Below are 15,035 nucleotides of genomic sequence, written 5' to 3' on the forward strand. Positions count from 1 at the left end.
GATGATAAAGAATATGTTAAAACTCGATTTTTGTAGATCTGTTGCCTCCAGTCGTACAGTGAAATTTCTAAAATCATGTACATAGTGTTAATGTTTCTACCAGATGGTATTTTTGGTTTTTGATATTTAATGCTGTGTCACCGCTCTGTCTCCAACACCATTACATGTTACAAGCATTATACAACATTAGGGTTTAGTATCCATGACTGTTAATGCAAGACAATTATCTCAAGCAACACCAGCAGTGGCTAAGAAATTGATTTCCTATCAAACTGAAAATAAACACTGTAACCAGCTTGTTTATCATTCGAGCCAAACAACAGCATTCAATTAGGCATTGCGGCCAACCACAATACGCAAATCAATCATACGTATAAAAAAGGTCATTAAGTCCATAATTTGAAAATACATGCACTGATCATACACATCACTCTATTACCCTCGTACCACACATTGCACTAAATCTCAGGATAATCATCTGCTTGACCTTTTGAATTCAATAAACAGCAATCACAATGTGTTTACATGTTTAATGAAAATGCATTGACAGGAAGTGAAACGATCATTAATGGAAAGCATGCAATTTGATTTACAAAATCAAAGACAATTTTTCAAGAAAATTGACGATATTCTCACGAAATTTCCAGAAACATTGTATACAGAAGAAAACATTATGATAATATTTGATAGAACATGGCTGGATGCTTGCACACAGCATCTACCCTGCACAACCACATGTTGGCAGCTGTGTTGGAATTCTCACCATCGTCTGGAGACACCGGTGTGATAACAGGTGACACCATATCGTCATCATCCACCTCTAACTGAACATCGGATAATTCCCGTAAACAAAGCCAGTCTCCATCAACAGAGACTCGGAAATTGCACAGATATATTGTCTCTTCAGCCATCTTGGATGGATATTACCAGAAGCAAAAAAATCAATATATTGGCTAGAAGCAGCAATGCTTGCCTGTACACATTGAACATAGAACCAGAGAGTTCTAGCGAGCCTGATTTAGCTCTGCTGCAGTCAGCACTCAGCCACCGAAACATTCCTAACAGACGTAGAAGCTAGAAAAAACATCAGCTTCATCATATTGATGTTGTTAGTAGGTTTATAATGGCTGGAATATTACATTATATGTAACATGACAAGGTGAGAGGAGATTTTTACCATATCAGTCATAGAGTCACATTGTGTTACATGTATATACATTGAAATATATAATATACAGCAGGCTATGCTTTATAAGGCCAGAGTAACTGTAATTAAAATCAAATGCAGAATTTTTATTCTAGTCAGTTTCTAATGACATGTCAACAAATCTCAAACACTCAATAATTTTATCATATTTAAACAAAAAGTAAATAAAAAGAAATGATAAATGTAACTGCAAAAATGATTCATTTTAGTCCACTTAATTGTTGTTTTACATCTTATGACTGGCAGTGGTCATTTAAGGACATGCAAGATTTTGGTGGTGGAGGAAAGCGAAAGTTTACGGAGAAAAAACTAGTACCTGGCAACTTATGAAAATACATACCGGTATATTTTGTAGAAAACTATCTAAAATACCATTAACCTATAGCTATACATACACAACTGGGCGGATTACATTTAAACACCATATTATCTATTACTGTAATTCATTAAATAAGATAATAATAGAATAAATTGTAACAACTTCACATATTTATTCAATCTTATCTAAATGCATCCTAAGTGCTTCAAAGTGGAAAAAAATGTTTGATATGAAATTTGTACATCTGGTAAAAATAAAGCTAATAATCTTATTGTAGCAAATAACTGATTAATTGCTAAAAAACAATTAGCATAAACAAGAGGCCCCATGGGCCTACATCACTCACCTGGTATTCTGTGTTCATCAAACAGAATTTAGCGTTTATCACAAATACATTATCAAATAAACCATTGGCATTCATAGTGGACACATCGAATAAATTGCAATCAATTTTCAAAATAAACAGCTTCTAATAATTAACTCTAAACAGCGACAGTTATGATCTGCATTTTAGGTAAATGGCATTTCTATTTTTCCTTGAAATTTGACGCGCTTTGAACTAGAAACATCTTTCCACAAAATATATGCTACTTTGACTTTTGGTTTACCAGAAGAAGTCTTTTACAAATTTTAACAATTTCGACCCCTGTTACCTTGAATATGGGTCAAGGTCATTTCTTTTTGCAAACTTTGTGCGGTTTCATCATAGGAACCTATCAGCCAAATACAATGCTCTTTCTTGTCCCTTTGGTAAACCATAAAAGTAATTTAAAGATTTTAACAAATTTGACCCCAGTACCATGAATATGGGTCAAGGTCATTTCTTTTTGCAAACACCATGACATTGGGCCTGTTGGTTATTGAGCAGTTGTTCCAGCACAAAAGTTGACATCAGACAGACAGAAGCCAGATGGATGCTGGATTGACAGGTGGATGACAGATGATGTACCACGGCATAAGCTCACTTGGCTTTCAAAGCCAGGTGGGCTAATAAATAATTAAATGAATTAATTTTCAACCCTGGCACTTTATTAAAATGACAGACTGAATCACCTTCTTCAATTTATCCCACCGTGAAAAAACAAACATGCGCTGAAGAAACTTTACCACAGACTTTCTTTTTACTAGTATCTATAAATTCAACAAAAACAGCAATATCAAAACAAACACCTGATGATTGATGAAGTAAAACAAAACCCTCAACATTAAATCCAATTAAATAACCTGATGTTGAGTAGAGTTTGCATATAATTAGTTTTAACAAAACAGGTTTACAGGTACAAAAAATAATAAGAACCCTGCAAAATGATTCAGTCATTATGATTGGCTGTCGGAATGAAAAATAATTGTCAGGTAATGTAATGATGCTCAATTTAATGTTCCATTGCAAAAAGAGCTATCATTTAACTGGGAAATAGTCAGAAAGATAATTAAGTACCACACACAAACAAACAAAAATGAAATGAATTAATGATCATCTAATTGGAGTTATTTTTTACCATTTGTTCAGTATTCAAAGCATAAATCAATTATTGCATGCATGTCTGCAAGGAGATTGTCTGCAGCAAGTGTATAACTTGAGAACCTGGTGATGGAAATTTCCTTCAACATTCGATCTTATCAGAAAAGCTGTTGAGCCGTGTAACACATTTGAGACAATGGCACTGTATCCATCATTTATTCTAACTATATCAAAAGACTGATTGTATGAACAATTACGAGATGGCAGTCAAAGCACTATGCCTGACAGTCAACATCATTATGATGAAAACATTGGATACTGTTGAAATTCGCTGATTGTATTACAATGATTCCCATACTTTCAATAATACAATTGATGGTATCAAGCTCACTTGGTCCAGCCTTTGGGCATTACACATTACTAGTGATAAAAGATTGCCATCATAATATTCAATCTTTTCTAAAGATAGCAATTCAAAAACAGAAAAAAATTGAAGATTATCTTTGTTCAAGGTTATAATAAAATTAAAGAAATAATAAAACATATAAATTATTTATATTGCTGTATAACAACTTAACTACTGGTATCCTTGGTTTAAATCACTATTTTTAAACATTTTTCTCGAGGTGTGACATGTCACATAAACCAAAATTATAAGGGTGCAAGGTCATGCAGGTCAATAGTGCATGTGATACACCTTTACAAAATGGCCGTTTGGAAATACATAATGGTCCAGAACTGATGTCAAGATATAAGCTTTTATTTTTACATCTACATGTAAGCCGCATCAGTATATAAGCGGCACGTCTGACCATCGGGGGAAATGCAGCAGCTTATAATCCAGAAGAGGATAATAGAGAATATGGATATTTTTAATCCTTTGACATAGCTGATGTCAGCTCTCTTACCAGGTAGAGTTTCTGAAGCCTAATAATTATGTAGTAGTAATTAATTGGCCCATGAACATATCTCAACCATGAATTTTCCAATGGTTCCAGACACCTGAGAACAGAATAGGCAACAGGTACACAAAAATGACCACTGTACGGGTGTACAGAACCCCAGCACCCCAGAGACATTGTGATTACCATGAAAATCACCACAGCATTGAGAATGATTTGTTCCATATATCTCTATACTGTATGAAAAGGACAGCAGAAGCTTTCCAGTAAAAGTTAGCAGTATATTAAACAATGCATCTTATATGTGTAAGAGGTGCAGAAAAAAAGATGCCAGACCCATTAAGTTCAAACCAAGGACCCTCTGAAATCTAGACCGATGCTGTACCAAATTGCAACTAGGCTTCCTGGTCACACACCTTGTTACCGTTGTCCCATACTCTAATTTGCTACTGCCCACTGTCATGACAAAATCACAGTAAGGGTTGGGGGGTGGAGGGTATGAGTGGGGGTATTACTTAATCACATTACACCAATGTAGTAATAGTAGTCTGTCCGTCCTTGCATGTGTCTGTCCGTGAAAACCTTTTGCGTACAAGATATCTCTTGAACCAATGGACAGAGTAAGTTTCTCTTAACAAAATACCATTACCCTACCTAGATCTACACCTGATTATATTTTGGTCGCCAGCGGTCAAGGTTAAAGCTTGAAGGTCACTACTGACCACTTTTGATATGAAAAGCTTGTGTACAAGATATTTTTCATTTCAGAGTATTTCATTGATAAAAATCAATAGGATTACACAGCAGGTTAGAGCCTATTGTACAAGATATCACATGAACCCTTCAGCAGATTTACATTGAAAGAAAAAGATGAGTAGGTGGAGACGATATCTATGCAAGCCCATGCTCATTTTGCTTTTACTTAAGGTTTTCCTTGTTATATGTTTCAGGAAATAAAAAAGTACACATCTTCTCCGTGTGGCCAAGGACGATTTTTCTCTTCATTGGATTACCCCATTGTAAAGGCTTTTAACAAAATTTATGAATGAAATCCTCACTAAAATTGGTATGGTCAGTGTTGAAGTGGATATTGTAGGGCTTCATATTTTTTCAGAATAATATATTTGCGTGGTGTTTGGGATTACCATTTATCTGTGTCTCCACAACAAAAGCTAGCTTTACAGGCAGTAGTGTCATCATGGCCACAAATGTTCTTGTTAGGAAGCCATTTTGAGTTGACATTTGCTGAAACGTTGAGTAATTTGTTACCGGGACAGTGTCATTCACTTTCTGACAGACTATTACTAATGAATTCCTCAAATGGAGGTGTAGTTTTTGGTTTAAATTAGTGATTTTTCAGCACTTTTAGCATTTTTTGAATTGGAAACCATGGTTATCACAAGTCTGAGATTAGGGCAAATATTTTGTTTACATAATATTTATTTCTCTTCTTTAACTTCAATTGTTATGTTGTCTATTAATGTATATACTTGTACTTTTCAAGAATGATCTGCTGTAACTCAAATTTAATCAAATACATCCTATAATTTCTGGAAAAGGACAAAATAATGCTTCATGTTTTATCAGAAAGGCAATATTTCTACAAATTTTTGCTGAACAGTTTAACAATGGGAAGGGGATAACTATTTTTCTTCACTACTTGGTAATAACATTAGTAATCTGAATAAATTTTTAGCAAATTATGAGTCAACATTTTTGTTTTAGCATGCATTTCTGCAATTTATCAATAAAATGAACCTTAAAATGCTGCATTAATGAAATAAGTTAATACACTAATTGGGGAGGGAGAAGATGTGAGTGTAAATCATAGGCTCAGTGTAAATTGGTAGTACACAAAAAAATATGCTTTTTAAACCTTAGTTCTCATTATTTCATGCTAAATAGGTCGACTTATTGTAAGTCGGCATCAGTCATAAATTCATAAATGGGGAACAAAATGATCCATTTTCATTCACACTAATGAAAAATAAGAAAAGATTTTTTTGGGGGGGAGGGGGGGGGAGGGGGAGATGGGGGCGGGAGGAGGCGGAGATGGGGGCGGGAGGAGGCGGGGTAAATGGAAATGTCATGATCACATTGGTTATACACATTGTGTAGTCTCCATGTAAGAATGAAAAAATAGGTAGTTAGATTGATAAATAAACAGCAATGCCATTAGTACACTGAATCTTTATGTCATGCAGTTATACAAGGGGCAATAAGCATGTACACCTATAAAGAGCCATAAAACTTGCACAATAAATTTGGGATGGGCACTACAAGCAAATCAAATAACTAAAAATATGAACTTTATGCACTTTTCAAGCAATGTGTAATATACATGGCATACTTTAAGTAGAAGTTGTTTTCAGATTAAAACAATAATTTTGATCCCTGTAAACTATAAGTTTCACCTAAAAATATGGTCTTATTAACTTCAGATATGAATGGAATAGAAATTACAGAAGTAGTAAAGAAATAAAAATCTATAATTAATGACACATCACATACTCTCTTAATTTTTTTAAAATTTGGCTTAAGTATGTAAGATTTCTATAATGTAAACAGATTTTACAACATATAAAAACTGTTACGATATTTGCAGATTTTTACACACAGTGTAATTGGAAAACTGGTACCAAATAGTCATTTCGTAACATGCATACAATTTCCAAGATTTTCTCTGAGCAACAATAATGCTTTTTTATTATCAAAGTTCAATTAATATTGATGAATAGCTCCGTATGTATATACAAGAATCTGACATGAATGACAAAAAAATTCTTAAATGCAAAGAAAGACTTTACAAATAACCATTGTAATATCAAATTATTTATTATCTTAAATTGTCAAAGAGATGCATGTCAGTATGAACAATTCAAGGCCCCTGCATTATAGATATATATAAACATACATTTTTTTAAGCAGTGGCTGCAAATGCTGCCATTATTTTAAAATCCATATTAATGGACATTTTTATCAAACCAGTGTACATACATTTGGACAAACATGTTATTTCATCATTTTTAATTAAACTATTAAGAACAATTATCTATAAGTTTGTTTCTTTTCTATTATTTCAAAACCGACAAAACTTCTTTCTAATTATAATGGTTTGTCACCTTGACTTAATGAGAAAAATGTCGAAAAAATTAAGAAAAATGACAATGTCATCCTTGTTGGACATTAATGAAAGTGGTCATAATCAGTTTATAAAAGTGTCACATAGTATCGTCAGTGTTTTGTGTAGGCCAAAAATTATAGGTGCACTTTATTTCAAATAACTGGTCCATCGTGGTTCGGTGTAGATCTATGTCGTATGTATGCATTTTCCACCCAAACGGACAATAATCATGCTTATATTTTTACGATCATCATTAAGGGTTTTTTGTAAACACACTTACGTGGCCGCTTTAATTTCCTTTCTGGTTTTTTCTCTGTAAGCATACTAAATATGCTTGACATGCTAGAGGCAACGACTGGCTCTGGCCAGTTTTTATTTGCTATCGGTTTTGGTGCATCGCTGTCAGCGTCCTTAGGGGAGGATGGAGAGTCTTCTTGTTTTGATACGGAAGTCGCCATGTTTGTAAGAGTTATCAAAAACCCAACAATCATTGCAGCGTTTGCTTTGAATGGTCAATTTTCACAACAAGCGTCAAAGTGACACTGTCGCTTGCAGCACGTTTCCAGATCTAAAAATAGGGTTGCCCTGAAGAAAACCACAAGATGTCAAGGAAGATTTTACAGACGTTTTGCAGGCTCAGCCGCAAATCGCTGGATGCTTCGACTAGTAAAGCAATTTGCACAACAAGCAGGTGGGTATAATTTACATAATTCAAGAAAATTAATTAGTTCATCAGAGATAACACACATCTTAAATTGTACACATGTGCACAGGCTCTCAAGCGATTTCACCTCCGGCGATCGTGCTTTTGCTTCAATATATTTCAACATTCATGTGTGGGTGTTCCTCCTCTCAGATTCATACGTATTTATGTGTAAATTTAAAACATGTATGTATCTGATTTGGCTGACATGTTATAAAGTTTGTGCTCAGTGAATTACAATTCAAAAAATTTCCACTGTTGTAATGGAATATTTTTTGCAGTCCTAAAATAACACGAGTTACTTCCCTTTGGACTTATCAGCCGGTGAGATACACATATAAAACATAGAACACCGTACACGTGTCTATTAAAAATGAATTCAATTGAAAGCTGTCCGCCCTATTATGTTGATATCGTTCCGAGTAAAGCTATTAACAACCAGTGGCCAAGACTCAAGTGCATGAAGTCTGATCAGAAACGATAAAACTTTGTTATTTGGGTTGCTTTTTTTGCCAAATTAATAAATGTGATTATTGTTTGTGTGCAATTCCGAATTAATGAAGTATTCATGGTATACATATTTAGTTGTTAAAACTATGGAAATAGTGATCAGTATGCTTTGAAATATTAAAATAAAATAATTTCCAAAATACAGGTAAGTGGTTCAGAAAGCTAACCGACCTTTATCAATACAATACTTTCTATGGTGACAGTTAAGGTTAGATTTTGTCACAGATGAATGCCTCTCTAATATACATAAGTAATATCCTTACAAAACACATTCTTTTTTTTGGTGCTTCCAAATAACCATAATCTTGGACATAGCTAGCCTTAAATCTATGGTATCAATATAGTTTTGAAAATAGATATACATACATGTCAATATATATTTCTTTTGTTTCTTTTAATTAGTTTTCTTCTTCTTCGTTTCTTTCTTCTTCTTCTCCTTTAGTTTTCTTCTTTATTCTTTTTCTTCTTTTTTTCTTTCTTCTTCTTCTTCTTCTTCTTCTTCTTCTTCTTCTTCTTCTTCTTCTTCTTCTTCTTCTTCTTCTTCTTCTTCTTCTTCTTCTTCTTCTTCTTCTTCTTCTTCTTAGTTTTCTTCTTTATTCTTTTTCTTCTTTTTCACTTTCTTCTTCTTCTTCTTCTTCTTCTTCTTCTTCTTCTTCTTCTTCTTCTTCTTCTTCTTCTTCTTCTTCTTCTTCTTTCTTTAGTTTTCTTTCTTCTTCTTCTCCTTTAGTTTTCTTCTTCTTCTTCTTCTTCTTCTTCTTCTTCTTCTTCTTCTTCTTCTTCTTCTTCTTCTTCTTCTTCTTCGTTTCTTTCTTCTTCTTCTCCTTTAGTTTTCTTCTTTATTCTTTTTCTTCTTTTTTTCTTCTTCTTCATTCTTCTTGTTCTTGTTCTTCTTCTTCTTCTTGTTCTTGTTCTTTTTCTTCTTTTTTTCTTTCTTCTTCGTTTCTTTCTTCTTCTTCTCCTTTAGTTTTCTTCTTTATTCTTTTTCTTTTTTTTCTCTTCTTCTTCTTCTTCTTCTTCTTCTTCTTCTTCTTCTTCTTCTTCTTCTTCTTCTTCTTCTTCATTTCTTCTTCTTCTTCTTCACCTTTAGTTTTCTTCTTTATTCTTTTTTTCTTTCTTCTTCTTTCTTCTTCTTCTTCTTTCTTCTTCTTCTTCTTCTTCTTCTTCTTCTTCTTCTTCTTCTTCTTCTTCTTCTTCTTCTTCTTCTTCTTCTTTTATTCTTCTTCTTCTTCTTCTTTTTCTTCTACTTTTCTTCTTCTTCTGTTACATTATGGTCATTGCTAGAGCCTACTGATTTGATCAGTCTTTGATCATCATCATGATTGAATACCAACTTTTTCATCTCTCGGGTTCGTAGGAATAGAAGCAATATACTCAAATACATATAAGATATTAAAATTTCTGTAATCACTCACATATTACTGTTAATTCAGTCTGCCTTCCAGAAATGCTAGACTAGGATTTAACTTGGTGACAGTAGTTTCAGATTGTACTAAATTCCATCGGAATCTGTTCAGAACATTTCTGAAATATGCATATATTATACTGTTTCAGACTAACGGCAGCCAAAATTCTGGATGGCGTTGCAATTGCAAAAGATATGAAAGATGAAGTTAAGGCAGAAATTGAAGGTTTTGTAGCTGAAGGACGACGCCCCCCAAATCTCTGTGTGATACAGGTTGGAGAGGACCCTGCTAGCAAGGCCTATGTATCCAATAAAATTAAGGCATGCAAATACACAGGTAAATTAGCCCTTGGCAATTGTGATAGATAGTCAGAACACATCACAAAGATGTCTGAGAAGTTGAAAGCTTTGGTAGACAAAAAGAATTTTAAAATTGTATCATCAACATTTACTGTAACGAAGGTTCTGTGTATGTTGAATAAAATAACATTAAGTTGCTGGTATCTTAATGCATTGTATGCAACTTTTATGAAATGGAGATCTTTATGTGATGTAAACAAAAAAAAAAACTGAACTTTGACCCCCAGGAAAATGTATAATTTTAAAGTTATTTGAAATTAAGGAAGTCACTAAAAATCAGCTGTGATAATAAGTGGAATGGTATAGGGAAATCAATTAAGTTTATGTATTCGTCAAAAAATAAAACGACAAAAAACAACAAATATTTCATTATGTTTATTGATAATCTTTCCTGCGCAATATCTTGAAGAATAAACACATTGGAAAATAAAACGACAAAAAACAACAAATATTTCATTATGTTTATTGATAATCTTTCCTGCGCAATATCTTGAAGAATAAACACATTGGAATTTTAAATCTGAAGGTTCTCAAATTTATTTATCAAAATAAGGATTAAAGAAAAGCTAGAAACAAAAAAAATCAGCAAAAAAGTTAGTAATTGGTCAGATGTTTTGTAGGGATCACTAGTGAGAAGATAAATCTACCGGTGGAGACGACAGAGGAACACCTCCTGTCCCTGATTCAAGAAAAGAATGACAGTGACGAGGTGGATGGACTGTTGGTCCAGCTGCCTGTCCCTGAACACATTACGGAGCGGAAGGTTTGTAACGCTGTCCATCCCAGTAAGGACGTTGACGGATTCAATGTTATCAACATTGGTAAATTCTGTTCAGACCAGAAGTCATTTGTGCCTGCAACACCTGCTGGGGTCATGGAGATTCTCCGCAGGTCAGGTTAGTAAGATTTGTATCACCTAGTAGGAATATTCATACACCTGTCTTCATTCGTTAAACGAGGCTAGGATAAAGTCTATTACTTAGAATGTGTCTTTTTTTATGATAACTTCAGATGCATGATACTTTACTTTAAGTTTAAATGTAGATAGAATCTTAATAATAACACAAGTTGAAAGTACAAACTAGATACTAAGAATGTAAGTTAGAGCACAAAGCTCACAAAGCCTATAAGTTACATTTAACAATGTCTTAGGAAATAACCAACCTATGATTTTTCAAGTTACATTCAGAATTAGGGAAAGACGTACTGTCCCTAATAAGGTAATCAGGTCTTTTACGTACTATAACAGACTGTATGACTTGTCAGTGTGGATGTTAAATTTTAGTGTCACCTGATTTTGTTTTTATACCAGGTATAGAGACGTTTGGTAAAAATGCAGTGGTGTGTGGCCGCTCCAAGAATGTTGGAATGCCTTTAGCTATGTTGCTACATGCTGATGGTATATATGAAACCAAGGCAGGTAAGTCAATGAAATTAGGCATATCACATACTTAGTATGTGAAGGCTGAACAACACAAATTTTTTTCAGTTGTGCCACTTTAGACAGGAGACTGTTCCTTAAATTGTCAAGAAGTAATGCATATTGATTTAAGTCAAAAGTCCTACATAAATATATGTATGCTCTGCAGTTAATTTCAGAGCATAACTCAATATTGTAATTAAGTGTTGCTTTTCTTAAACAGATCCTCTCTGTAGAACTGAACAACTGATATAAGTCATTTGATTGTCAACTGAGAAGACATTCTCAGTGCTGTTTAAAGAATTAACAAAATACTGACTGGTTCTGAAATGTTTCTGATGTGAACACATGTATCCATGTACATGGCCACACAACAGTCACTGTAACTGTAACTTCCAGGTGATGCTACAACTACCATCTGCCACCGTTACACACCTCCAGAACAGCTCAGAGTGTTCACTAAGACAGCAGACATTTTGGTGGTTGCGGTCGGAATCCCAGGCCTGATCACAGCTGACATGGTGAAGGAAGGAGTGGCCGTCATTGATATTGGTATTAACAGGGTCAAGGACGAGGCTACCGGCAAGATGAAGCTTGTTGGAGATGTCGATTTCGATGGTAAGCTTCTTACACAATTAGTTGATATGCAACATTTTATTAAGAAACTTGATGCATCGCTTGTATAAATTACATCATGGCTCATGCTTTGAAACATATTCTTTGATATGATTGGTTATTGGAAAGAGTTTTTAAGAAAATGTCTTTCAGAGCAAATGCCTTCTGTTTAGATTTTTGAACAAAGGTCTATATTTAGGTGTCTGTTTTACAGGTGTATCTGAGAAAGCAGGCTACATCACCCCTGTACCTGGCGGTGTTGGACCCATCACTGTGGCTATGTTGATGAAAAACACCCTCTCTGCTTACAAGAAGGAGATCACTTTTGACTGACCACACATTATACTTAGACTTGTATTCTCCCTGGTAGGTGAACTTCAGTGTGAGAGATGTCGCATGCTTACTTAAATATTCAGTTATAGTACATACTGTCAACTACCATAAAAGAAATGTTTTTCCATTCTGAGAATGAAAATCTGTCTAAAAATTATCTTCAAGCCAAAATCTCAAAATTCAAGATTTTTTTTATCTATCCTGGAAATGTAGGGAGCAGATTTGATATAGTGTATTTAAGAAATCTTTCACTGCTAGTACAAGAGGATTCTATTGGTTTTCTGTCTATCTGTCAGTCCTAGTCTTCATCATTAAACATATATTGAAATCTTCAATCATATTCTGTTTCAATCAGTTAATCATTGGTTTGTTACATAGATAGTTCATATTTGTACAATACTTAATTGTCCAATTTTCATATTATCCATGTAAAAGGGAAAAAAAAGGGAAAAAAAGGAAAATCTATTTTTGGAATATATTTATATTGACTATAATTACCTCACTTTCTGAAAATATCACAAAGACGATTGAGCAGGTTTAATCTGATTTTACAGGACCAATAAAAGACAGTCAACAACAGCATGATATTTCGACAAGTCACTTCACAGAGATGGAAAATGGTCAGACTGAATAAGGTTGAAATGTATCGTATTTTTCAAATAATGTAAAAATGGAAGTTGTTATGTTAGATGTTTTTGTTTCATGATGATGAAGAGTAATGTTTGAAATTTTGATTGGACTGTACATTATACAGGTTATTGTACTATATACGTCTCACTGGTGAGATGGGTGTACACTCTTTAATTATAAAGCAAATTGTGATGAGGTTTACACAGAAAAATCTTCTTCTTGGATTATGCTTGTTGATACTGCCAGTTAAAGTTCATCTTTCATTTTTCTCCTTTTGTTTTTTTTTTTGGTGATTGTTACAACAGGATTTTTTTCATGAAATAAAATAACTGTTTTTCATTGTTACTGATATCAGAAAAATATTTCCACTTGTGAAAGAAAGTTTTTTTCCAGATTGAAACCTTCAAAAATGAAGAATAGAGAAACTTACAAATAGTGGCCGGGTCATTGAAATGACTAGGTTTGGGAATAACCTAGATTTAGACAGAAGTCGGACATTTTAAGTTAAAGCTTTGCAATGAAAGTAATTCTAACATTCTTCATATAAAGCATCTTTCCGTTGAATATTATTTCCAAATAAGTGACAGAATATTTGCACACTTTATTGAGGTATTGGATATTCAGATCAACACTTATAAGTATAGATGATATTAAGAAAGAAGCATGGGTGATCCTCTACATTTCATCACTTTTACCTGCAGGCTATAGTATCTCATGTGCTTCATCACTACGTGAGTATTTTCTTAATAATTGCAAAACAAAAAAGAACATGATTCAATTACATTTGGGTATCTGTGATATGAAAGATGACAAGATAATGAAGCCAGAAGGCTGGAGACTCAATGATACCCAAGGTTACACATACCTATGTAGATTTTGTGCAGTTTTAACCCAAATTGTCGAAGAATTAGAATCAAGAAGGTTGAGGAATATTCAGAATATCACAGTTGCATTATGATCTCACGTCTTGATCAAAATTCCTTTAATTGTTTTTAAATAGTGAAATTATGCATTTGCCAGTGAAAAAAACTGTTTTTCATTATTACATATTCATGTATTAGATTATTGAAAAAATATACTTCGGTTATTGGCGATAGTAAATTTTCATTTTGATATGTTACTGTCCGCATCAGATGATTTTTCTGTGCTATGATGAACAAGTGCCTATGAGTATCTATTTTTGTTTATTTTTTGTCCAAATTTTTAAAGTCTTACCATTTTTTTTACTGTCACTTACATGTAACGATGTTTTACATACAAATATATGTAGATCTTGTTGTTATGAGTTTAATGTACTTGTTTTGTTGATTCTAACTCTAATGCAGTGCTGTATTTGTTTTTTCATTGCAGGTTTCATATGTAAACAATTTCCAATTTCCAAGGTATTAAGACTTCAAAGTTTAAATACCTGGTTTATAAAGAAAATTTCTGATAAATACAGAAAATCCAAATAGCATGCAGAACTGCTTAAAATGATTTTTTTTGTAAAGTAACAGTTTTTAAGAAACTAGTATGTTTTGGCCTTGTTTTTATCAATACATACAATATGTACATATTCATGTATATCTTGTTTAAAAAAGCCTTAAAAATGATAATTAAATAATAGATAAATGGCAAGTACATGTATGACGTTTTGTATTTCTTCAATTAATGTGGATCGGTTCATACATGAATGTTTATTATTTTGTAGAGCAATTAGCAAATAAAACATTTTGATTTAGGAAACTAATTTCATTATGATTTGATTAGTAAATAATTGAAATATCAAAATGTTGTAAAAACTATTTAATTTTTTTTTTAGCTATGAATTGGAAAGGACAGATTTCAGATTTCAAAATCTGTCAACAACAACCGCCTCCTTCCCATTCACAAAATTACCAATGTTTATAGAATTAATAAGAATTAAAATTATCAGATTTTACAGTTGAATGAATAGATGACTGACATATATAATATATAAGGTGTTTTCAGATCTACCGGTGTGTTCGTATAGTTTCTACTGCTCTGCTTGTTTTACATGTAGACTTTGTTTATTTTAGAATTTTTTA

The 15,035-nt window shown here is 33.2% G+C and overlaps 2 protein-coding genes across 2 annotated transcripts in view; one reads left to right on the top strand and one right to left on the bottom strand.

The window, feature by feature from the left end:
* Positions 1 to 7,472, bottom strand: part of LOC132556026 (RUN and FYVE domain-containing protein 2-like) — a 55,421-nt gene extending 47,949 nt beyond the window's left edge. The window contains exon 1 of the mRNA XM_060220757.1: positions 7,295 to 7,472. Within this exon, the coding sequence (XP_060076740.1) occupies positions 7,295 to 7,472 (178 nt within the window). The remainder of the gene's footprint in view (positions 1 to 7,294) is intronic.
* Positions 7,473 to 7,616: 144 nt separating this feature from the next.
* Positions 7,617 to 14,218, top strand: LOC132563025 (bifunctional methylenetetrahydrofolate dehydrogenase/cyclohydrolase, mitochondrial-like). Its single transcript, XM_060228122.1, has 7 exons — positions 7,617 to 7,705; positions 9,779 to 9,966; positions 10,610 to 10,885; positions 11,302 to 11,409; positions 11,809 to 12,027; positions 12,239 to 12,390; positions 12,912 to 14,218. Exons 1-6 carry the CDS (start codon positions 7,617 to 7,619, stop codon positions 12,355 to 12,357), a joined length of 999 nt encoding a protein of 332 aa, XP_060084105.1. The 3' UTR covers positions 12,358 to 12,390; positions 12,912 to 14,218.
* The last annotated feature ends 817 nt before the right edge of the window (positions 14,219 to 15,035 follow it).

The sequence above is a fragment of the Ylistrum balloti genome, unplaced genomic scaffold (genome assembly GCF_031769215.1).
Source record: "Ylistrum balloti isolate Yb309-2 unplaced genomic scaffold, AGI_CSIRO_Ybal_v1 Utg369558, whole genome shotgun sequence".
Taxonomy (NCBI): domain Eukaryota; kingdom Metazoa; phylum Mollusca; class Bivalvia; order Pectinida; family Pectinidae; genus Ylistrum; species Ylistrum balloti.